Source organism: Mus musculus, chromosome 7 (genome assembly GCF_000001635.26).
Source record: "Mus musculus strain C57BL/6J chromosome 7, GRCm38.p6 C57BL/6J".
In the NCBI taxonomy this organism is placed as follows: domain Eukaryota; kingdom Metazoa; phylum Chordata; class Mammalia; order Rodentia; family Muridae; genus Mus; species Mus musculus.
Genome location: NC_000073.6, coordinates 19,256,793 through 19,281,620, shown reverse-complemented (window position 1 = coordinate 19,281,620; position 24,828 = coordinate 19,256,793). Strand labels below are relative to the sequence as shown.

Below are 24,828 nucleotides of genomic sequence, written 5' to 3'. Positions count from 1 at the left end.
TCCTTTCAATAGTCGTCTATAGAGCATGTGTGGTAAGACAGGTACGTAGGCCCCAGCGGGATACCGATAAACAAGTGAGACAAAACTCCTATTCTATCCTGCCTCTGCCATATCATCAACACCTCTTATGGGCAGTTGTGGCCAGCACCAGGTCCCAGAATTCCCTCTTTCTACCATGTGGGTTTGGGGGATGGAATTCAGGTCACCAGGCAAAGGGCTTTTACTCCATTGAGCCTCCTTGCCCAACCCAAAGCACTCAAAACTTTTAAGGCTCAGAGAGGAGCTTAGACATGGGTGGGGTTGAGGCAACAGCATAGAATGATGTAATAGATGGGATCTGAGCTACAGATGTGGTCTGGAAAGGCAGCGTGTGAGGTTGGTAAAATGACCGTGAGCAGGAGATAGGACAGCTTTGATTTTTAAGCTATTGTTATTATAGTTAAGTTGGTTTTTGTTGTTGTTGCTTTGTTTTGTATTTAAGACAGGGCTTTATGCAGCCTAAAATGGCTTTCAACTCCTGATCCTCTTTCTCCCACCCCAAGTGCTGGGATTACAGGCCTGTAATACCATGTCTGGCTTGGAGGCCATCTTTGATCAGAAAACACCCAAAAGGCAGAAGCAGGAAAATCAAGGAGTTCTAGGCCAGCCTTGGATACAATAGTGTTTGAGTCCAGCCTGGGCTACATGAGGATCTGTCTCAAACAAACCACAACCAAACAAAAGGGCTTGGGAGGTGGCGCTCAGCCCACATAGGTGTAGAGCTTTGGTTTAGGCAGTCTACGGTCAGAGGAGGTCCTTTAGTCCAAGACGTGGGTTCTAGAGTTGAAGTCTCTGCCACTGAGCTGAGTCCCAGGAGATCTGACACCGTTTTCTGACCTCCAAGCACACATATGGTACATATGCATGAAGGCGGAACACCCATACACATAAAATAAATAAATTTAAAAATAACCTATAAGAAAAAAAGCCAGTTAGGGTGGATAGGCAGATCTCTGAGTTTGAGAGCCTGGTTTACATAGAGATTTCCTAGCCAACCAAGGCTACATAGTGAGACAATGTCTCAAAAACCGATAACAACAAAAACAACAACAACAGTATTACTATTATTATCCATGTAAAATAGTGTGTGCGTGACCTAAGATAGAGCTCAGTGGGTAAAGGCAATTGCTACCAAACCTGATCTGAGTTCGAGCCCCAGGACACACAAGGTAGAATAGGAAAACTGACTCTCACAAATTGCCCTCCGATCTCCACACGCATTAAATGAGTGTAATAAACTTTTAAATAATGTGTTATACCTGTAAAATAGATTGCAAATAACTTGCTTTTATTCGCCAAGCTCAATCAGCCCCTGACCCAGAAAGTGTGGGGAAAGAAAAGAAATATTATATATGTATATTTTTTTCTTTACATATATTTTACATATACATTACAATATATTTCTTCTACACTAAGAGATATATATATCTCTTAGTGACCCGACTTCAGGCCAGGTCAAGGGATAGGAAAGAGATTTACTTGGTTTAAAGTCTCACAGAAAAGAGATTAGGGAAGGCGGGGACAATGAGGGAACCTTCCTGATCTCCTGGCCGGAGGATGGCGGCCTTTGTCCGCCTGCTGGAGCGACTCGGATGGGCCGCTCGAGCTCAGCAGGTGGTGGAGCAAGAGGTGGAGGAGGAGTGCAGCGTGCCTGGTGCGTCTGGGAGTCTCCTGGCTGCGCCCCGGTGTTGGCAGAGGCTGCACAGGGGTGCAGCGGCCACATCCGGCCTGCGCTTCGGGGCGAGCGCCGTTCAGGGCTGGCGCGCACGCATGGAGGACGCGCACTGCGCTCGGCTGGCTTTGCCCGGGCTGCCATCAGGATGGGCTTTTTTCGCCGTCTTGGATGGCCATGGAGGAGCTCGGGCCGCGCGCTTCGGAGCTCGCCACCTCCCAGGTTACGTGCTGGGGGAACTAGGTCCTGCGCCCCAGGAGCCCGACGGCGTGCGCCAGGCTCTTCGTAGCGCCTTCCTCCAAGCAGACGCGCAGCTGAGCGCTCTCTGGCCCCGCGGCGACCCCGGTGGCTCAACGGCTGTGGCTCTGCTCGTGTCCCCGCGATTCCTCTACCTGGCACACTGCGGGGACTCGCGCGCGCTTCTGAGTCGCTCGGGCTCTGTGGCCTTCTGCACCGAGGACCATCGTCCCCACCGGCCTCGGGAACGCGAGCGCATCCACGACGCCGGTGGCACAGTCCGTCGACGGCGCGTGGAGGGGTCCCTGGCCGTGTCGCGAGCCCTAGGTGACTTCGCCTACAAGCAGGCACCGGGGAGGCCTCCTGAGCTGCAGCTCGTGTCCGCTGAGCCCGAGGTGGCTGCGCTGGCACGCCAGGATGAGGACGAGTTCGTTCTCCTGGCTTCTGATGGCGTGTGGGACGCTCTGTCTGGTGCTGATCTGGCGGGGCTAGTGACGTCGCGCCTGCGTCTGGGCCTGGATCTGGAGCTACTCTGTGCGCAGCTGTTGGACACATGTCTGTGCAAGGTCCTGGGGCCACTGCATTTGGGAAGAAGGGGTTTCATTGATAAAGAGTGGGGCTGAGCTAGAGGGTGTGAGTGACTTGGGTACTTCTTGGGCAGAGCAAGAAGGATGCTCTGAACCGTGATGGAGACTAGAACTGGCAGATAGGCAAATGGGACGGATTTAACAGAAGGAGCATGGCCTCGAGGATTTGTGCTAGGACTTCAGGCTAGTCCTGAAGTGTGTCTGAAACAGGAAGAGTCCTTAAATAGGAAGAATTTAAAAAGATTTGGCTGTCTATTTTATTTAAATTGTATTACATTTTAATGTAGTGTGTGTGTGTGTGTGTGTGTGGTGTGTGGTTTACCACATCATGCATGTGTAATTCAGAGAACATCTTATGATAACCAATTCTCTCCTTCCATCAATGAGTCCCAGGGATGGAACTCAGGTTGTCAAGCTTGGTGTCAGGCAAGCGACTTTGCCCATGAGCCATCTTGCTGGATTGTGTCTGTTTTCGTTAATGCAGTATCGTGGCTAGGCCAGGCAAAGGGCATGGTCCTCCGAGAGATGAGTCCAAAAGGGAGAGAGCTTAGATTAGATAGGGACGGATTGGTCAGATCCGTGAGGGAGACTCCCAACACTAGAATTTCTGACAAGCCATGCCCTCAAAGGCATGGAATCCTGGGACGGAGCGTTTGCCCCGCCCACCAGGGTCTTTCTTTTTCCTTCACTTTATCCAGGGAAGTCTGGACAATATGACCTGCATGGTGGTCTGCTTCCCTGGGGCCCCCAGGCCTTGTGAGGAGGCAATTAGCAAGGAGATGGCTTTAGACGAAGCCCTGAGCCACAAAGTTGCTGGTGAGCAGGTCAAATGGCCAGTGGGAGGGGTGGCTGGCCAGTGTGGGCTGTTGGCTCACCTCCTCCTCCTTCTCCTCAGAGCTGTATGCCTCTGCTCAGGAACCTCCAGGCCTAAACACGGTTTTCAGGACCCTGGCCTCAGAGGACATCCCAGGATTGCCTCCTGGAGGAGGGCTACACAGCAAGTGAGCAGGGGAGGTAGGATGGGGCAGGGTGACGACAGGACCAGGTCTCCTGAAGGCTTCCCTTTGCTCTTTAGGGCCGCTGTCATTGCTGAAGCTTACTCTAAGCTGCATCAGACCCCAGGGGAATGTCAAGAGGTAAGGCAACCTACCCTGCATCTTTGCCCACTCGCCTCACCCCTGCTATTCCAGCGCTCTGGAGTGAGGAACTTAGGTAAGGCAGTTGAAGGCTACTCTGGACTACATGTGACTCTGTTTAAAAACAACAACAAAAACAAAAAAGGAAAAAAATAGGGAGAGAGAGAGAGAACTAGGGGAAGGTACGGGAGAGATGGCTCAGTAGTTAAGAGCATTTGTTGCTCTTGTAGAGAACTCATGTTTATTTCCCAGAATCCATATGGCTGACAACTCTAGTCCCAAGAGATCTACCACCCTCATCTGGCCTCTGCACACATGTAGTGTACGTATACATACATGCAAGCAAAACACCCATAAACTTAAATTTTTTAATTAAATTTAAAAAGAAAGAAACACCAGGGGGCAGGAGAAATGGCTCAGTGGTTAAGAGCACTGGCTGCCCTCTGTAGTGGGATCCTATGCGCTCTTCTGTCATGCCTGAAGACAGCAACAGTGCACGCATGTACATACCATAAATAAGTTTTAATAAAAAATAAAAACAAAAAGAAAAGAAAGCCGGGCATGGTGGCGCACGCCTTTAGTCCCAGCACTCGGGAGGCAGAGGCAGGCGGATTTCTGAGTTCGAGGCCAGCCTGGTCTACAGAGTGAGTTCCAGGAGGCCGAAGTGGGTTGCTTCTCTCTCTCTCTCTCTCTCTCTCTCTCTCTCTCTCTCTCTCTCTCTCTCACATTTTGTGTTTCAGGAGGAGTGGTGAGATGGGGCGGAAGCCATGGGCGTCCACTCAAGCCTTGAACTCAGGCCTGACAGCGGCCATCCTCAGGGGACCATATGCACATCTCAGGGGAAATCTGTGCTTCCCTACGAGGAGAGCCAGGGGAAGGCAGGCCAGCCGAGGAGGAACTTCAACTCCTTGTTTCCTCTTCTGCTTCTCCCTCACCAGTCTCATGAGGGGGAATTCCGCCATCTCCCAACAGCAGAAAACCCAACTAAACCCCCTTCTTTTTCTCCCCCTTAGTATTTAAAGCCAAACAGATCTTAAGTGATCAGCAAGTAACAGCCTTTCTATTTTTTTTTTAACCTATGCTACAAGGAGGTGGTGATAGACGTGATTATGAAATTTTACTTAATAAAAGTAACTCCAAATGCATTCCCTTTCTTCGTTGTTGTTGTTGTTGTTATTGGTGTTCTTACTATTTATTTTGAGTGTGTATGCTGTGGCTTACATGTGAAAGCTGGAGGGCAGTGCTCAGGAGACTGTTGCAGGGTTCTCAGGATTGATAACAAGCTCCATTACCTGCTGGGCCATATCGTTGGGCTGGTTTCTTTTCTTCTTTTCTTTCTTTCTTTCCACCCCCCCGCTGTGTGTGCTCCTTATTTATTTATTTATTTATTTATTTATTTATTTATTTATATGTATCTGAATCTTTTGCCTGCAATTTATCCATGTGCATTGCATGTGTGCCTGGTGCCTGCACAGGCCAGAAGAGGGCATCAGATCCCTTCATACTGGATTTACAGAGGGTTGTGAACGTCTTCCCGGATGCTAGGAACCAAACCAAATTCTTCTGCAAGAGTAGTAAGTTCTCTGAAATGCTGAGCCATCTCTCTCCAGCACCCCTTTAATTTTTGTTCTGCTCATAGAGCCCAGGAAGGCATTGAAATGGAAGCCTTCCTGCCTCCACTGCTCATGTGCTGAGATCACAGGCATGTGCCACTTCATCTGGACCCATAAGTACATTTTTCTATTAAAAGTGGTTTGTTGCCCCAGATATTCAGGCACCAGCTTGTGAGTCCAGCACACCTGGGATTGGGACAAAGATGATCGACGATCAGGATTTGGACAGTCTCACACACACACACACACACACACACACACACACACACACACACACAAATATCAGGGCTGGAAAGGCTCTCTGGTTAAGAGTGCTTGCTGCACAATAAGGATCTGGTTTCAAATCCATGCAAGCAGACATCGTGCAAATTCCTGAAATCCCAGCTGCAAGGGATCTGACACCCTCCCTGGCCTCCACAAGTGTGCTGATGCACGCACCAGCATACACTCCTGTACACACACTCCATTCATTGGTTAAATTAGAAATTAGTTGTGCTGGGCATGGTGACCCATGCCTTTGAAAACAGACTCAGAATGCAGAGGCAGGTAGATCTCTGTGATTTCGAGGCCACCCTGGTCTACATAAGTTCCAGCTCAGCCAGGCCTAAGTAGAGACAAAACAAAACAAAAGAGTGATTTGCATATTCCCTGGTCAGCAAATGTGCAGGGAGCCACTGTCCTGTCATCAAGCCCTCTTCATAGCTGTGGGCCAGCTGTGAGATCCTGGAGGCCCAGTGCAGATGACAGCCATGTTTGAGGAGACAGCAAACAAGGGGAGCAATAAATAATAAATAATGTCAAAGAAAAAATGCAGGGGAGAAAAGGGGAAAAAATGAGCAAGGAGGTTCACTTGACATTATTTTTTCTTTTTTTTTCAAAATCTTGGGCTGAGTAGAATGCTCAGCAGGTACCCCGAAGACTGACAGAGTCTGATAATCTGGAACCCACATGGTGAGGGTCAGAGGACAACTTGCGGGTGCCGATTCTGTCCTTCCACCATGTTGGTCCCAGGAATTGGACTAATATCCTTAGGCTCTGGAGCAAGTGTCTTTACCCACTGAGACACCTCTGTGGTCCTGCTTTTGTATTTTAAATATGTTGTAAGAAAAAAGATGTGCCAGGAAGTGGTGGCGAGCGCCTTTAATACCAGCACTTGGGGTTGGGGTAGGGGGCAGAGGCAGGAGGACTTCTGTGAGTTTGAAGCCAGCCTGGTCTATAGTGCAAGTTCCAGGACATCCAGAGCTACACATAACCAGAGAGAGAAAGGAGAGAGAGGAGAGAGAGAAAGAGAGAGAGAGAGAGAGAGAGAGAGGAGATTAATTGGTTCCTCGGGATGAGTATGCAGCTGAGTGGAACAGTCTTGCCTAGTGTGCAAACCCTGTGCACACACATGTGCACACAAACACATACACACACAGAAACACAAATGACCAGGCTTGCTATGCTTCAAGGGTTTCCACAGGGACTTTCTATTTGTGTGTACGTGTTTGTGTGCACATGTGCCCCTGTGTGCATGAGTATGTGGTGGAAGTTAAAGGTGGGCTTCAGGAACATTTTCCTTCACTGTTCTTTGCCTTATTTTAGAGACAGGATCTCAGCAAACCTGGCGCTCAGGGATGCAGGTAGCCAGTGAAGCACTGCAATCTGCCGTGTCCCGCTGCCTCCAGTACTGGTGATGTTAAGAGATGTATTTTTATATGGGTACTGGGGACCCCATACCCAGTCCTAATGATCACAGAACAGGCACATCACAGTCTGAAGCTGTGTCTCCAGGCCTGTTAAATGAGACTTTTACAGGAAAAAAAAAGCTAGCTTATGCTTTAATGAAGGCGATATGGAGCTACACTCTTCCCATTTCACAGAAGCTCACATGCAGTGTGGTTCTCCTTTAGTTGGATAACTGTTGTTCTAGCTTGGCCTTGTTGAGAACACAGAAGCCGATAAAAATCTGAGCTTGTTGTGGTGCACCCAGAGCCTGAGGGGCTCGGAGAATTATAGCCCAGTCCAGACCAACCTGTGGGTGGTGACTTCTCAGGGGATCAGAGGACCCTTCCATGGGGGTCACTTGAGACCATAGAAAACCACAGATAGTTACATCACGATTCATAACAGTAGCAACATTACAGTTATGAAGTGGCAAAGGAAAATCGTTTTATGGTTGGGAGGTCACCACAACACAAACTTTATCAAAGGGTCACAGCGTTAGGAAGGTTGACAATCACTGTCTTAGATGGATGCATGTGTGGGGGTAGATTACCCAGGGTTTTATTTTTCAGACAGGGTCTCACTCTGTAGCCCTGGCTGACTTGGATCTCACTATGTAGACCAGGCTGGCTGACCTGGAACTCATTATAAATAGTCAAGGCTGGCCTCTAATTCACCGAGACCTACTTTTACCCCTGCCTCCTGAGTGCTAGGGTTAAAGGTGTTGTGCTACCACATCTGGCCCATTTGTGGTTTTGGTTTTTTTGTTTTTTATGTGCACGGGTGTTTTACCTGTATGTATGTATGTCTATGTACCACATATGTGTCTGGAGCCTGTGGAGGCTAGAAAGGGCAATTAGATCTTTTGGAACCAGAGTTACATGTGGTTGTTAGCTGTCATGTGGGTGCTAGGAATTGAACCTGGGTCCTCTGCAAGAGCAGCCATTGCTCTTAATTGCTGAACCATTTCTCTATCTCTAGCCAATAAAGGAATTATCTTAAACCACAGATTCTTGTGTTTGCTTTTGTATATACTTGTGTGTGTGGTGTATATATGTGGTAGGTTTTGGTTTTTTGTTTGTTTGTTTGTTTGGAGACAGGGTTTCTCTGTATAGCCCTAGCTGTCCTGGAACTCACACTGTATACCCTGGCCTCGAACTCAGAAATCCGCCTGCCTCTGCCTCCCAAGTGCTGGGACTAAAGGCGTGCACCACCACTGCCCAGCCCATTTGTGGTTTTAATTTTAAGATTTACTTGTATTATTTTTAATTATATATGTGTATGGAGGTGGTGGGCATGCACATATGAACGTAACCCTATAATTACAGTTATTAGCCCTGTAAGTGTTGGGAATTGAACTTGGGTCCTCTGCAAAAGTAGCAAGTTTTTTTTTTTAATTTATTATTATATGTAAGTACACTGTAGCTGTCTTCAGACACACAAGAAGAGGACATCAGATCTCATTATAGATGGTTGTGAGCCACCATGAGGTTGCTGGGATTTGAACTCAGGACCTTTGGAAGAGCAGTCAGTGCTCTTAACCGCTGAGCCATCTCTCCATCCCCCCCCCCCCTTTAACTGCTGCCCTACTTCCACAGGCCACTTTTGTTCTTAAATATATAACCTCAGATGACGTTAAAGTCACCCTGTAGCCCAGGTTGGCCTCAAACTCGTGATCCTCTTGCCTCAGCCTCCTGGTTTGAGCAGGACAACTAACTGGTGTACTAGATTTTTTTAGAGCAGAATTACTGTAAGAGTTTGGCCTGAAGGTTGAGGTTCTTACAAGTGAAGGACAACAGGGAGCCAGCATAGCATCCAGGAAATGGATTGGCCAAAGGCCACGTGGATTGATTCTCGTGAGTTTGGGAGCGGGGGGACCCAAATAAGCTAAACCCATTCCCTGTCTCTGAGCCTCAGTTTCTCGATCAGTAAGTCAGGAACTGCCATTTTCTTAGAGTTACCGCCTTTCAGCCGGCCAGGTAGAGCTCTACGGGAGGGGCGTGTCTGCATGATGATGTAACTCTGGGCGGGGCCTATGGGTCCCACTGCGGAAGGCTTGGGGGAGGGGGGGCTCGACTCAGCCCGGACGTGTTGGCGGGGAAGGGGCTCTAGAGGAGGGTCTCCGGGCCTCTGAGCCTGCCGGATTGTTGGGACGATCCTACTACCCTCCGTGGGCAAAATTAAGCTGTAGCTGGGCCCGCGTGGGGAGCAGATCGGGGTCTCACCACCAACCCTTCGCTCCTAGTCTATCCCCCACCCTTACCCCCGCCCCCACCCCAACCACGACCCGGCCGCGGTGAGTCAGCGGCCCGCCGCGCCCCCTCGCTCACTTCCTCCACACCTTCCCCGGGAGGGTGGGGGGCGGCGAGGGGTGGGGCTCGGCCTGAGAAGCGAGATCTGGGGAAGAGAAGTGCGGAAGTGTTACTTAAAGGTGGAAATTGATGAGATCCCTTGCTTAACCAAGGGTACCCCCATCCCCCAAAAAATAAACTGAGAAGTCCACGGAGCGAGTTGGAGTGGAGAACCTACACCCCCAGATCTCTACTAAAGAATTTGATAGTGGAGACAGCTAGAGATCAAAGAAAGGCCCCTTGTCTCTTCCACCAAGCTTTCCCCTCCAACTCCGGAGTGAGGCTCAGGGTGCACCCCCACGCCACAAGACCGGGAAAGGAGTGCAATTGCGGAAGCCCAAGGTTCCGCGTTGCCTTTTAAACGCTCTCCATCCCCCGCCTGGAGGCGTCCACGGCCCCTTTAAGGCGCAGGGAATTGTGGGTACGGGGAGTGGAATTTTGGAACGAAATGTAGCAAAGAGAGTACAGTAGTAAGAGTAACCGCGTAGGTGCAGCCGGCCGAGGGGGTGCGCCGGCGAGGTTCGGACGCTGCACCCCGCTTTCCATCGCAGGGGATCCCAGCACATCAGAACACCGGTGGGAGGAGGCGCCTGAAGACCCGCCCCGGCCCGGTCCACGTTCTCCCCAGGAAGCTGGACTCTATGGGGCGGGACCCCGAGAGAGACTGAGCAGAACCTGGAGCCAGCCCCGCACCCCTGCACTTCCAATCAGGGGCGCCCCGGGAGCACTCCCCGTGGGCGCGCCGCCCGCCCTCCGCGCAGCCATGAGGTGAGCCCCGAACCCTCCAGCCGGGTCCCAGCCGGGAGCCGGCTCCGCGCCCCGCCTTTGTCCCCCTCCCCCCCTCCAGCGCATTTGGGGCTAGATTTAGGGGACACAGCGCTTTGGGCGTCCCAGATCTGAGCCGGTGCCTTCTGGAACGATCTCTAAATATCGACACCCCGTTTCTCCACACTACTCCCTAAAGGCTTGGGGCGGTGCCGGCTGAGGTTCTCTTGATGGCTTTCAGGTTTAGGGGCGCTCTCGGGACTCAGAATTTGAAGACTTTTGGGGGGAGCACCTCTGAGTTCTCAGATAGTCAGATCCTCGCAGGGATGATCTAGTATAAGCGGGCTCAGAGTTACCGCCCCCAAACTCAAAACCAGGTGGGAGGCTGGCTAGAGAACCCTAGCCCTAAAACTCTTGAGTCTCAGGTTGTGGTTGGAATTCGGATCCTTGCGTCTAGGGCACTGGATGAGAGTCCCAGAGTGGAATCGCGGTCCTTAACTTTAGGGGCACTTCTTGATGTTCCTAAATTTGGTGGACACCGAGGTTCTCCTGTGGAGGAGTTCTTGGGAATCTGGCCCACGGGGCCTAGAGGGTCTGGATGGGACTCTTCTCCCCTTAGGCAACCAGGTTGGGTCCTAGGGCCCTGGAGCACTCCAGGCCCAGGGCGGCTCCTGGACCCCCGGGCCAGAGGACGGTTCTGGTCCCCCCCCCCCAACCTGGTGGCCGGGGAGGGAGGGGGCGCAGCAGCTGGGGGAGGGGGGCCTTTGTCTTCCTGACTCACCTGTCGAGACAGCTGGTGTGGGGGGCGGGCCCCCGAGTGAGCACTGTGGCCAGCTGCTTTCCCCACACCACAGTCCCTCCCCCTGGGCTCAATGTCGCTGGGTGTTACCCCCTTCCCCAGGCCGTGGGATTGGAGGAGGGGGCGCTGGAAAGCGTCAAGGTCATAGCCTTCTCCCTCAGGGACCCAGGCTCACTAGCTTCTTCCAGCTCTCTTCCTAGGAATTTAATCTTGTAGGTGAGGGGGATACAAAGATTTTTTTTTTCTTTTTTCTTTCTTTTTTTTTTTTTTTGTATGTCTTCCCTGGGACTTGCCCTGAACTCCTGGGCTCACCTGAGGGCGGGGCCTGGCCTGACAGAGGCCTCCCCTCCTCTCAGCCCCAGCCACCCCCACCCCCCCATAATCTCTCCCTTGGGGCCACATCTTGACAATACTGTCTCCCTTCCTCCACTTTGGCTGGGACTTCCTGCCCCAAAGCCCCTGGCTGGAGGAGGAGTCTCCTGGGGACAGTTTGGGCTTAACCTCCCATGTGCACATCCTCCAGTCTTGCCCTCTGACATCTAGGTGACATTCCTCTCTAGGACCCTGAGCTAGGACCCCTCCCTCCCTCCCGGCCTCCCAAGTCTGTCCCTTGGCTTGTGGGAGTGTTGGGATTTGGAGCAAGAAGGGGTACATTGAGACACCCTGGAGACTTCCTGCCTGGCCTTCCCTCCCCCATGGGAGCTCTGTCCCCCTAAAGGGGGTCAGTTCCTCCACTGCGCCCCGCTGCCCCCAGCCCCGCCCCACCCCCACCCGTTTCCGGTCCCAGGCCCGGTGGAAGGCGGATGGCGGATGTCCGAGTTAGTGCCGCCTCACTCGCTGAGACCGTAAAAGGGCAGGAGCAACGTCTAGGCCGGCCCCCTGCACTCCCACCCCCAGCCCCGGTCCTCCTGCAGCCCGCCCCGCTCTGGCTGTGGCCAGTGCCAAACCTCCCTCCCTCCCCTGAGGGTAGGCACAAGTTGAAGGAATCCCCCACCCTCTTAGGAAAGGGTCTCCCTCGTCCTTGGTCAATTGCTGGGCTGTGTCACTTCTCCAAGGACAGCTAGGATTAGAGACAGAGACCCCGACCCATTCCTTATTTCCTTATTCCCAGCTGGGTAAACTGAGCCCTGCCCCCAAGACTTTGAATCTTGGCTCCAGCGCCCTCAGAGGTCTTATGCTGTGGTGGGGAAGGGGGCAGGACTGGTTTGACTGGGGACAGCCCTAGGGGGAGTGGGAAGGGAGGTGGTTGAGATGGAAAATTACAAGATACGGTTCTTTTTCTCCCAGTTTGACAAATATTTGCCGAGTGTCTGCTGCATCCGGGAGCTGGGAAAGGCAGAGAAGGGGTCAGAGGTCTGAGGGCTCTTGGGCAGAATTCTGAAAGAATGTGCCTCACTCCTTTCCTCTTGCAATAACATGAGCAGCGGTTCTTCTTTTCTTTTCTTTTTAAGTGATGTAGCAGGTTCAATCACTCTTCCTGCCAGGTGGGGTAATATGAGTCTGGTTCCGTTTTAAATCTCCACCGCAGTTGAGTGCAGTGCTAGTACAAGCATGTGCTCCCGGTCTTACCCCCATTTTACAGGTAGTAAAACTGAGGTGCAGTGGTGTTAAGGAAATGGCCTGTTAAAGTTTAATGGTTTGGGAGTACGATGTGGTGACTCATGCCTCTAAGGCAGTACTCAGGAGGTGACTACAGGAAGACCAAGAGCTGGAGGCCCTTGGGCTATTGAGTCCCAGTCTCAAAAATATATGAAAATCAGTTTAGAGGTGGTAAAAGTTTGAATTTGTACCTAGGACTGTCTAAATCTAGTAGTATTACAAAAAAAGAAAACTAGAACCATCTATGGGTTTGGTTTTTTGTACAAATAACATACTTTTACCATTAACACTAACCTCCCATAAGGTCATCCTCTGCTACATAGCAAGTTGGAGGCCAGCCTGCATCAGAGACTTAAGAGTTCAGTGTGTGTGTGTGTGTGTGTGTGTGTGTGTGTGTGTGTGTGTGAAAGAGAGAGAGAGAGAGAGAGAGAGAGACAGACAGACAGACAGACAAGGTTAAGGGTGCAAGGAGATGGTGGGTTAAGGTTGTGGGCGGGTAGCAATAGAGGGGACTACCAGTATTTGGCCACCTCTGTCCTCAGAGGCTCCCTCACTCTTAGGGTTCCCAGCTGCCAAGGTGGAGTCTGTCAGCTGCAGGGTTGTGGGTTTGAGTCTGTGTTGTTTCCTTTTATCTAATGGACTCAGAGTGTTGGGAACTCCAGGTCTGGGAAACTGAGGCATGGGACATGAAGCTACATGGAAGGAGGGCAGGTCTGGAACCGGCTGCCCAGGGAGGAAAGAGACTCACCTTCCACTGTGAAGTTTCTGGGGATCGAACTCTGGTTATCAGGGTTAGCAGCAAGCACCTTTACCCACTGAGCCATCTTGCCAGCCCTTCACTGCTCCCATGGATTCCAGATCCTCCTGCCTCCATCTCCCAAGAGCTGGGGTCACAGGTATATACCTCCTGTGGGGATTTTCCACTCCAGCTCCTTGTTGGGACAGGGTCTCACCATGTGACCCAGGCTGGCCGCAAGCCTACAAGGGCTGTCCTGCCCTTGCCTCCCAAGTACAGGGCTCTCCAGCCCAGAACTGCTACCCTTTATTATCCTTTGCCAAAACATCGGGTCCCCAAGGATCCCTTTGGCTCCCCAGTGCATCTCAAGAACCTAGAGTGGTACCCAGCACTAGGCAGTACTCAGCAGTTGTAAACAGCAGACTCAACAGTAGCTGCTGACATTTTGAAGGTCGACAACACTGTTCCAAGCATTGGGCTCCAATTTCCCGACGAACTACTCAGCAATCAGATGAGCTAGATTCAAGCCTCAGCCCCTTGACAGATGATGAAATGCAGGCACAGAGAGGTGAAGACACTTGGGCAAAGATCACACAGCGAACGAACGAACAGAGAGGCTCCCTCTTGAATTCATGTACATTGAAAGATGAGAAAACAGTCTGGTTGATAATTTTAAAAGGGCAAGGTATGAAGGAAGAAGTGTAGATCATGGGGGTGCTGCTTTAAAAAGGTGGGACGCCTAAATATACTCACTCATAGGCAAGTGATGTGCGCAGCTTCTCAGGTGACAGGGGCCTGGGGAAGTCACACTTCCAAGGCTTCACGCTTTTGACCTACATTCACATTTATTTCTTAACCTTTTCTTTTTTAAGGATTTGGAAAAAAAAATAGTTTATTTTGACTTCGGGTGTGTGGAGGTCAGAGGACAGCTCCTGGTAGTCTGTCTCTCCCTGAACCAGCCTCGAGCTCAGGTCCCGAGGCTCAGAGGCAGGCACCTTCAGCTGCTGAGCCATCTTGCCGGTCCTGGTTTGGTGTTTCATTTCCTTGAGACAGGGTCTCACTGTGCGGCGCAGCCAGCCTGGCCTGCTGGCCTCAAACGTGAGATCCTCTTGCGTCAGCCTCCTGAGTGCTAGGATGACTGGGCGCAGGCCCCATCCAGCTGAGGCTGGTTCTGGTTTTTGTTTTTATCCTGGGCTTGAGTTACAAGGGTGTCTCGGAACAAAAGATTGTCAAGCAGAAAGGGGGTGTGCAGATGAAGTGGTCAGGGAGGAACTCTGGGAAGGGAGGACATCTAGGCAGAGCCGGTGGTGGTGGTGGTGGTGGTGGCTGGGGGTGGGGGGAATGTGCAAGTGGAAAGGGGATGTTGGAACGGAATGTAAAGGTTGGAACAGACTGAGCAAAGGCAAGAGGGAAGGAGAGACTGGAGCACAGGGGACCTCACAAACCTTGGATGGGGAGGAGACAGGATTTGGGGAGGGGTTGGGGGAGTGGGTGAAGGGGTGAGTGGGAGGGGACAGGGACATGGGGACGGATTGGACTCTGAGATTGGGTCTTAAGAAGGTCCTTCTATAAGATCATCTTTAAGGTCTAGTTGAGGTTAGGACCCAGCCCAGGGTTATGCAGACAGCAGTATTCCCTCAGTACTAGAGCCATGTCAGGGCAGGACCACCTGAGAGGCCAAAGTGCATCTGGGTGGGGCAGTGATGCCGAGTCTACCCTGGGCGTGTGGCCAGAGTTGGCTCTGGGTGTGGGTGGCAGGTGTGGGTGAGGCTTCAGCCCTGCCCTGCCAAGGGTGCCTGGGCCAGAAACAGTCCCTTGAAGCTATGCTTGTTTCACGTGGCCCCTGATGTTTGGGAAGGACCCACAGCTCCGTCTGCGGTTAAGAGTGGGGTTAAGAGTGGGACCTGGCAGCCAGCTCATCTGACATCAGAGCCTCTCTCTGAGCTGCTCTGTGCCTGTGTGACTGAGGATAGAACACTCCGCCTCTCTGGGCCCTCTCCGCTGTCTGTATCCAGGTAGAGTGCCATCCACCCTGAAGGGACACAGTGGGACAGGAGGAGTGACCTAGCTAGGCTTGAGGCGTGGGCCCAGCTAAAGAGCTGGTAATAAAGCAGCATACATGCAAAGCTGGGGTGTCTAGCCCCCAAGGGGCTTTCCCTGATAAATTCTCACAGCATGGCGTCACGTCCCAGCCCCCAGCCCTGCCATTGTGGGGTGAAGTTTCTCTCCCCTGGAAACCACAAACTTCTTCTTTTCAGGAAAAAGCCTGGTGGAGATGGGGTGAACTCCCCCCACTTCCCCTGTCTGGTGGGGGTGGGTGGGGCCTGAGCTCCCCCCAACTTCCCCTGTCTGTATGTGACCTTGACCAAGTTACTTCCTGTCTGCAAGCCTTACTGCCTGCCCTGGAGAACTGAGTCTTCCAGGAGGACAGGTGTGTTTGTGGGGGTCTTGTGTGATGGAGATGTTCAGGGAACCCTAGTACTGATAGTACTGAGCACTCAGTACTGACTGGGTGAGTGCAGGGTGCCTCAGTGGTGACAGTGACCAAGCCCTCAGTACCCCAGTGTATACTAGGTACTGTGCCGTGCCTAGTACTTTAACCAGATCACAGCCTTCAGGAGGTAGGGACCATCATGTCTTCCCTAAGTGACAGATGAGAGACATGAGGAGCTCTCTGGTCATGTGGAAGAAGGGTTTGGTGGAGAATTTGAACCAAGGTCTGTGGTATCTGACTCTATATTTGAGCTGTTGTTTTCCTACATCAGCCAGTGGCCTCCTCGGCACTGCCCCCCCCCCCCAAGGCTGGACCAGCTGCTCCCTGGTGGCAGGGCAGTCTGTCTGGGCCACCTCTGTGTCTCCATCCCCAGCCACAGGGTGTGACAGTGCAGCCAGGAATTTGTGCCAAATGGCTGTTTGGGCCCTGGGGAACCAGATGGACCAGGTGGCCAATAAATGTGGCCTCAGGGGAGGCAATTCCAGGGCCCTGGGATCTGCCCTCACACTCCGCCCTTCTTATCTGACCTGAGGTGGGGGTGGAGAGGTGGTAGAGATAGGGAAACTAAGGCCAGGCAGAGGCTGTTCTCGGCTCACTCCCGGGCCGTCTGCTAGTCCTGGCAGCTCTGTCCTTTCTAGTCGGCCTGTATCCACTTTTGATTAAGGCTGTAGAGGCTGAGCCCAGGACCTCGAGCAAGCTCTCTGGTCGCCAGCTCAAGCCTTATGGACCCTACTTTATCTCTTTTCTGCCTCTTCCTGTGTGTGGCCTGCCTATCTGTTCACTACATGGTACTACTCACCTATCAACCTATCTTCTTTTATAGTACTGTGGATTCAACCAAGGGCCCGGGCCAGCAAGCTGGGCAAACACGCTACTATTGAGCCACACCCCCAGCCCCTCATTGGGGTTTCTAGTCAGGGTCTCTAACCACTGAGCAACACTCCCAGTCATGCATGTACAGCCACACCCCTGTATATTCATGTACAGGCTGCAATCAGTTCCTGTATCTACTATATGGATCTAAGGAGAATGTGACTGGCCCCTCTGTTTTCTCCCCTGGCAGCGAGACGGTCATCTGTTCCAGCCGGGCTACTGTGATGCTTTATGATGACAGCAACAAGCGATGGCTCCCTGCTGGCACTGGTCCCCAGGCCTTCAGCCGCGTCCAGATCTACCACAACCCCACTGCTAACTCCTTCCGAGTTGTTGGCCGCAAGATGCAGCCGGATCAGCAGGTGCAGGCTCCCTCTGTCCCTCTGTCCCTCTGTCCCTCTGCCTCCCTACCACGGAGCCCGCGTCAACCTGTTCTCTCTTGTAGGTGGTTATCAACTGTGCCATCATTCGGGGTGTCAAGTACAATCAGGCCACTCCCATCTTCCATCAGTGGCGAGATGCCCGCCAGGTCTGGGGCCTCAACTTCGGCAGCAAGGAGGACGCCATACAGTTTGCAACAGGCATGGCCAACGCCCTAGAGGCCTTGGAAGGTTAGATGGGCAGGTGGGATTGTGTTGGGGCTCTTGCTGTGATAAGGAGGCTGAAGCATGGGGATTGTAACAAGTCCCAGGCAGGCCTGGATGATGTAGCAAGACTCTGTCATAGATACGTAAATAAAATTGGGACTGGGAACATAGATCTGTATGTAGAGAGCTCACTTAGCGTGTGTGTGTGTGTGTGTGTGTGTGTGTGTGTGTCTGTCTGTCTGTCTGTCTGTCTGTCTGCATTCAGTCCCCAGCACTGCATAAACTAGGTTTGGTGGTGCAAGCCTGTTGTCTCAGCACTCAGCAGGTAGAGGAGGGAGGATAATGAGATTAGGGCTATCCTCAGCTATACAGGTAGTGTGAGTCCAGCCTGAGCTACATAAAGCTCTATCTCAAAAAGCACGTGTTGGAGGACAGGAGAGATGGTTCAGTGCTTAAGAGCATTTACTGCTCTTCCAGGGGACCTGGGTTTGACTCTAGCCCCCACAGGATGGGTGACTCAGAGATCCCCACCAAGGGGTCTGACATCTGGCCTTTGTGGGCACTTGGCACATATGTGGTACACAGAAATACATGTATAGGCAAAACACCCATACATATGAAATTTTAAAAAACAAAAACAAAACGCAGCCAGTGTGGTAGTTCATGCCTTTAGTCCCAGCACTCAAGAGGCAGAGGCAGGTGGATCTCTGAGTTCGAGGCCAACCTGGTCTATATATACAGTGCAGTGAGTTCCAAGACAGCCAGGGCTACACAGAGAAACCTTGTCTCAAACAGCCAAACAGGCTGGGGTTTGGGGTGAGCAGAAGACCCGCTCAGCAGTGCTGTGCAGCCTGAAGCTGCTGTCCTGCCCTTCGGGGCCTGAGTCTACCTGCCTAGAAATCAGCTAACCTATGGAGGCAGACTGATGGGAACTGTCGATGCCTGGCGTATGCCGAGTAGAAAAGCCCCTCTCTGCAAAGTTTCCTCGACCACTTGCTACACCAAGACGTCTGTCTGTCCAGCCTCCCCCGAGTTCCCTGTGTTGGTCATGGTGGCATTTACTTGTAATGTGAGCCTTTGAGAAGGTAAGAGGATGGAGAGTTCTGGGCCATTCTGGGCTCCACAGCTGTATTTGGGCAAAGCAAAGTCCACAGGCGGCTAAGGCAGCAGGTCAGTGGTACAGGGTTGCCTGCCATGTCCCAGACCCTGGTGCCATCTCAGTTCAAAGTAAAGTCTCTAGGTGCTATTTCTTTTTAAAGATTTATTTATTTATTTATTTATTTAATGTATGTGAGTGCACTGTAGCTGTACAGATGGTTGTGAGCCTTCCTGTGGTTGTTGGGAATTAGATTTTTAGGACCTCTGCTCACTCCGGTCAACCCTGTGTGCCCAGTCCCTGCTCGCTCCAGCCCAAAGATTTACTTATTATTATACATAAGTACTCTGTAGCTGACTTCAGACACACCAGAAGAGGGAGTCAGGTCTCATTATGGGTGGTTGTGAGCCACCATGTGGTTGCTGGGATTTGAACTCAGGACCTTCAGAAGAGCAGTCAGTGAGTGCCCTTACCCGTTGAGCCATCTCGCCAGCCCTATGTGCTATTTGGAGACAGGGTTTCACTGGGTAGCCTTGGCTGTCCTGAAACTCACCTTAGGCCAGGCTGGCCTTGAACTCAGAGATCTGCCTGCCTCTGCCTCCTGAGTCCTGGGATTAAAGGCGTGTGCCCTATGCCCAGCTACATGGTATTTCTTACTGTTTTTGGAAACATTCAGCCCATGTGGTGATCTGGGTCAAGTGGAAACTCTAGTGCAGGGAACAAATCTTCTTTTATTTTAAATTCCCTAATGATGCCAAAATCCTGCCTTTTTTTTTTTTTTTTTTTTAAGAGGTGCTGGTGGTTGAATGGGGGGGTGGCTTTGGACAAGCCACTCAGGTGCTCTACCACTGAGCCATGTCCCCACCCACCTCGCGGTGTCCTAGGTGACTGCTCTGCTTTCTGTAGGGAAAACAGCCCAGTGGCTGAGATGTTGACTTCACAAGGCCTCGTTAGTGTTAGTGGGAGAGCTTCCCCAGTCTGTGTGCGTGGAGAAATGCCATTGGTGGTGCAGGCCTGGAAAAAGTGGTGGTTTCTGCAGATTTCAAACCTGTATGGCTTAGTGACTAGTGGGACGTCTGTGTCTCGTGGATGTCCCATCTCACAGGGGCTCAGGCCCAGGTAGGCTGCTCCTTGTTCCCTTTTCTGGGTGCTGAGTCTTGTGAGGGCTGTCAGGGCCTCTGCTTCTCACTGGGATGGCGTCTGGATGAGGGGAGGAGAGACTGAGGAGTGGAGCTCCTCCTGTCTTATTGTGGTTTTTCTCTTCACCTTCCAGGAGGTGGGCCTCCCCCAGCCCCAGCACCCCCTGCCTGGTCTGCCCAGAATGGTCCCTCCCCAGAGGAGCTGGAACAACAGAAAAGGTGGGGACCCTCACTCCTTTGAGGCATCCCATAGCTCCCAGAGTTCAGAACCTGCCAGTTCTCACTTTCTAGAAAGGTCAGAGGGCCAAGAGTCTAGAAGTAGATGGCACTCAGACACTGTTTACCAAGCCCCCAGAGACAAGAAACTGCAAAAATGGGTGTAGTGGCATACAACCTGTCATCTCAGCCTGAGGCAGGAGGGTTGCCAAGAGTTTGAGGCCAGCCTATGTAGTGAATTCCAGGCTGGCCTTAGAAATTAGTCAGGGGTGCTGTTGTACAAATCAGCACGGTGGTGCGCACCTTTCCAAGCATTCAGAAAGCAGAGGCAGGTGGATCTGCAAGTTAGAACTTCATCTGGTCTACAAAGTTCTAGGCTAACCTATGCTACACAGTGAGACCTTGTCTAAAAAGAGAAAGAAAATCTAACCCCTCCCCAAAAAGAATCTGATGAGGGAATGAACCATGCTGGTACCACCCCCTCTTCCCCCCCCCCCCCCCCCCCGTGCCCCTACTCCACACCAGGACTCCACCTTTCTGAGCCCATGGCCACTTTGGAATCATCTGCTTGCATAGTTGTAAAGAACGTACCCAGGCTCCATCCATGCCTCCTGCCCCTTGTTCTCATCCTTCTTTCCCTGGGCCCTCGGAAGGCAGACTTGGATGGAGGGGAGGCACCAGCCTCCTTGGTGACCTGAGAGATGAACCAGTTAGCTTGGTTTGGGGACTGAAGCAGCCTCCTTTCTCCCCCCTCCCCCGTACAGGCAGCCGGAGCATATGGAGCGCCGGGTCTCCAATGCAGGTGATGGCCGTGACTGGGTCACGGGGACCTCCCTGGAGGAGCTGGTTGGGCAGGGAGGACACAAAGCCAGGCTTCTCTCTCAGTAGGACCATTCTCTGTGTTTATTGCAGGAGGCCCACCTGCTCCCCCAGCTGGGGGCCCTCCTCCACCTCCAGGACCTCCCCCTCCTCCAGGTCCCCCCCCACCCCCAGGTCTGCCCTCCTCAGGGGTATCTGGGGCAGGTCATGGAGCAGGGGCAGCCCCACCCCCTGCACCCCCACTCCCTACAGCACAGGGCCCCAATAGTGGGGGTTCCGGGGCCCCAGGCCTGGCTGCTGCCATTGCTGGAGCCAAACTCAGGAAAGTGAGCAAGGTAAGGAAGTACCAGGGAGTGGCTGGGATGAAGCCCTGAGGGGACAATGGGAGGTGGTCAGAGTCCCCCAAAGGTGTCACAAGAGGGCTGGGAGGTCACCTGGCCTACCTGTGAAGCCTTCTCCCCCTTTTCATTCTTTCAGCAGGAGGAGGCCTCTGGGGGGCCCCTGGCCCCCAAAGCTGAGAACAGTCGAAGCACTGGTGGGGGGCTTATGGAAGAGATGAACGCCATGCTGGCCCGGAGGTGAGCCTGAGTCCCAGAATTCAGCTATATGCTGCATTTTCAGGGTTAGGCTGTTGTAGTGCTGACTGGGCCCCTCCCCTTCCTGTCCTCTCTCTTCCTTTCCCCGCCGCTCATGTCTAGCCCAGGCTGAACTCCCGATGCACCTGCCTCGGCCTCCTGGGCGCTGGAATGACACACCTGCACTCAGCTTCTTTGTGTCTATGAGTGGCGGTGCTGCCTGATGACAGCCATGTCCAGGACACGATGCTGGAGACTCAGCCCCTGAGGTGGCTCACAGACTGTAAAGTGCTTGAGCCATGAGAGATTCTTACACTCTGAAAGCTTAGATTCTTAGACACCCAGCTTGCTGACCTAGGAACTAACTCCTCGTCGCCCTTAGAATGCTTAAGATTTCCAGATGTGGAAATTATGGGGGACCCCTCCAGATTCTAGAGGAACAATCTCTGGACTGGATTTTTCCTTAAATTTTCAAGCTATTTCTTTTTATTTATCGTATATATGAGTGTGCCCATGACTCCCCGGAAGAGAGGTCTCTCCTTCCACCACGTGGGTTCTGTGACTAGGAGTCAAGTTGTCAGGGTTAACAGCCAGCACCCTTCCTTACTGAACCATCTCAGCAGCCCTGAACTGGATTGTTGCTGTTGCTGTTCTCAGCCCTGGCTAGGCTGGAACTTAGAATGATGACTCTTCCGCCTCTGCCTCTCACATACTGGGATTACAGCCTTGTGCCATGTAATACATTCTGTCCCATGTTGTTTTTTTTTTTTTTTTTGAGACAGTCACTCGCTGTGTAGACTAGGGCGGCTTTGAACTCACAGAGATCTGCCTGCCTCTCTTTTTAAAAGTCTTGCTACATTTATTTATTCACTGTGTATGTCTGTTTATGTGGGGGTTAGAGGATAAGCTGCAGGACTCAGTTCTCTCCATCAGCCTTCACAGAGGTCTTTGGGATTAAATCAGGTGGTTCTGCTGGTACAAGCATCTCTCTCTGCTGAGCTATCTTGCAGGCCCCTTCTTTAACTTTCCAACCTCTCCTGGAATTTAGCAGTGGGAAGGGGTCCTGTTGAGTGGCAGAGTGTGAACTGTAGCTTGTCCTTGCTTGCCCCTCTGCAGAAGAAAAGCCACACAGGTTGGGGAGAAGCCCCCCAAAGACGAGTCAGCCAGTGTAAGTAGGGGGCTTTTCCTGCCCTATATTCCTTATGGTGTACACTAGTACCCTAGGGCAGGGAGGAGGTGTTACAGGGCTGAGCTGGCTTTGGACCTGAATATTGGCATAGAAAGGGTAGTTTATGATACTTGTATTTACCGCCAACAGGAGGAGTCAGAGGCCCGACTCCCTGCCCAGAGTGGTGAGTGATAGCCCTGTTCTATCCATAGAAACTATAAATCCAAGGACACATTGTTCTTGTTTTAAAAGCACTACAGGGGAAAATCTGTGAAAACAGTACTGGGGATTGTAGTTTTCTAAAATTCTTTGGCCTGGTGAGTTGAGTGGTGGTATGGTACTGTGGGGGCAATGCTTGTCTCTGATCTTTATTTGTTGCCCCACCCACCCACCCAGAACCTGTGAGAAGACCCTGGGAGAAGAACAGCACAACCTTGCCAAGGTAGGCTATAAATATTGGGGAGGAACATAATACAACCCCTGGGATAGGACCCTCACTCCTGCCCTGTGCCATCTCTTCAGGATGAAGTCGTCCTCTTCTGTGACTACCTCCGAGGCCCACCCCTCGACGCCCTGCTCCAGTGATGACTCCGACTTGGAGAGGGTGAAGCAGGTAGCTTGGGGAAATAGCTAGAAAGATGCCAGGAGAGACAGACCTGGCTCCAGAATGGTTCTAGGAAAGGCTGAGAAACCTCTTCTAGCCTGAGGAAAGGAGTTGGTGGGTGGGGCCCAGGGGACAGACGCCCACACTTTCCCAGTAGCTATAGCAGACCGTACCAGTCTATCACTCATTCCTGCTGAGTCCCCAGAATCCTCAGTGGCTCGAGCTATCCATCTCTAGTCACAGTTGGCAGGAGACTATGTACATTTGGCAAGCTTGCTCCTGGATGTTCTCCAATACTGTTCTGCTGGCCCCAAAGATCTAGAACTCTCCTGTAGAACATTCCCATCATTTTGTGACCTTGGCAGCTGTGTTAAAGGATGAGGGAAGGGTTGTTGAACCAGCTTTCTCTGTCTTCAGTCAAGAAGGAAGGGAAGAGAACCTGGCTAATCAGAAGAGTGCCAAGAACTCCCCTCCTCCCCACCCAAGTGAGGGGCTGGGGGCGTGGCTCAGTGGTAAAGCCTAGAATCCTCCAGAGAGGGGCTGGGGCGTGGCTCAGCAGTAGTGTGCTTAAGTAGCATTTAAGATGCCCTACGATCCGTCCCTGTCCCTGAAATAAAGTGGACTGTTTGGTGACTAAGCAGGTAAAGGTGGCTGTGCCACTCTTAACCGAGTTCTAGCCACAAAAACAACATGGTAGAAGAAGTGAATTCTTTCAAGCTGTTCTCTGACCTCCACCCCAGCGACGTGTATGTATGTACCTCACTCTTGCTTGCACATCCCTTACGCTCACATGCACACACCTGCACAAGCACACAAGCAAGTGTTCATGTTTAAGAACCTTAGATAAGTTGGAGTAAGAGAGTCCGGGACCACTCTTGATTGGTTCTTTCAGGAGCTTCTGGAAGAGGTGCGGAAGGAGCTACAGAAAATGAAAGAGGAAATCATCGAAGGTGAGGCACCTCTGTTGTAACGCAGGCCCTTGTGTTCATGGGAAGTGCCTGCCTTGGAAGGGAAGACAGTGGAGACTGGCCTGACTTGTGCCTCTCATTCCTTCCAGTCTTTGTCCAGGAGCTGAGGAAGCGGGGTTCTCCTTGACTACAGGGACCCAGAAGACCCATTTCTTCTTTCTGTACTTCCTGCCTGGCACCTGCTTTCCCTGCCTCTACTTGACCAAGAGTTACACAAGAATGCGTTCTCCCCCGCCAGCTCCCACTTGGAAGATTCCACGTGGGGTGTGGCTTCCTGGTGCCATGGTCACACCCACGCTGGCTGCTGATTGGATAAGGAGGTCCCACCCCTTTGTTTTCTTTGGTCCTTTCCCTTCACCATCCCCTTGGGGCTGGTTCCTCTGCTGGGGATGGACCGAGTAACCCCGCAGTGAGGGAAGGAAGGAGGGGTCTCACCTTCTCTTGTTCTGGATTCACTTTAACGCTTTAATGCCTTGGAATTTTTTTTTAAGAAAAAGTATATATATATATTTGGGTTTGGGGGCGGGGAAGGGAAATTTTTTTCTCTTTGGTTTTGATAAAAATGGGGTGTGGGAGTTTTTAAATGCTAGACCCCAGGCTTGTCCCATCGGAGGCAGCTATATATAAGAGGGGAGGTATCCCACTAGGTGGGGGGTATTTCCCCCACCCCTGGGACACCCTTTTGCCTTGGCTCCTCCCTCTTTTCTATGAGGAATTAAGATTCTTTAACTTTTTTGGAACCTCAGTTTTGTGGTTTTTTTATTTGGGTTAGGATTTCAGGGTCCAGACCATTTTTGCCCTCCGGGAAGATGAAGTGAGGGGGAGAAGAGGAAAAATAGGTCCTCCGACTTCTACACCATAGCTTCTTGGACACGGGCCCTCGCTGAATAAATCTGCAGTTTTTATAAATGCAAAGGTCTCTGGAGTACTTTAAATGCTATGCCCCATCAAAGGCAGCTATATGAGAGGGGAGGTATCCTACCAGGAAAGGAGGGTTGCTGACAGCTGTGGGCGCCCTTGCAAGAATTCTGCTTCTCACTTCCGGTTCTAC

The 24,828-nt window shown here is 52.0% G+C and overlaps 2 protein-coding genes across 7 annotated transcripts; both read left to right on the top strand.

The window, feature by feature from the left end:
- The first annotated feature begins 1,525 nt into the window (after positions 1 to 1,525).
- Ppm1n (protein phosphatase, Mg2+/Mn2+ dependent, 1N (putative)) lies at positions 1,526 to 4,816 on the top strand. 3 transcript variants are annotated; one of them, XM_017322151.2, is made up of 5 exons: positions 1,528 to 2,514; positions 3,234 to 3,351; positions 3,431 to 3,536; positions 3,611 to 3,671; positions 4,415 to 4,816. In XM_017322151.2, the coding sequence occupies exons 1-5, from the start codon at positions 1,597 to 1,599 to the stop codon at positions 4,421 to 4,423; spliced, it is 1,212 nt and encodes a 403-aa protein (XP_017177640.1). In that variant the 5' UTR covers positions 1,528 to 1,596; the 3' UTR covers positions 4,424 to 4,816. The 3 variants fall into 3 exon arrangements, with proteins under 3 accessions (XP_006539883.1, XP_017177640.1, NP_808359.1); NM_177691.3 differs by having other exon boundaries at positions 1,572 to 2,514; positions 4,412 to 4,814; XM_006539820.4 differs by lacking the exon at positions 4,415 to 4,816 and having other exon boundaries at positions 1,526 to 2,514; positions 3,611 to 4,037.
- A 4,950-nt stretch (positions 4,817 to 9,766) lies between these two features.
- Vasp (vasodilator-stimulated phosphoprotein) lies at positions 9,767 to 24,692 on the top strand. Of its 4 annotated transcripts, none has more exons than NM_001282022.1 (13): positions 9,767 to 10,107; positions 16,796 to 16,967; positions 17,051 to 17,186; positions 19,562 to 19,646; positions 20,408 to 20,445; positions 20,556 to 20,797; positions 20,940 to 21,040; positions 22,154 to 22,205; positions 22,356 to 22,389; positions 22,602 to 22,647; positions 22,728 to 22,818; positions 23,702 to 23,759; positions 23,867 to 24,692. In NM_001282022.1, exons 1-13 carry the CDS (start codon positions 10,103 to 10,105, stop codon positions 23,902 to 23,904), a joined length of 1,098 nt encoding a protein of 365 aa, NP_001268951.1. In that variant the 5' UTR covers positions 9,767 to 10,102; the 3' UTR covers positions 23,905 to 24,692. The 4 variants fall into 4 exon arrangements, 3 of the variants coding, with proteins under 3 accessions (NP_001268951.1, NP_001268950.1, NP_033525.2); NM_001282021.1 differs by having other exon boundaries at positions 17,051 to 17,216; positions 20,943 to 21,040; NM_009499.3 differs by having other exon boundaries at positions 17,051 to 17,216.
- The last annotated feature ends 136 nt before the right edge of the window (positions 24,693 to 24,828 follow it).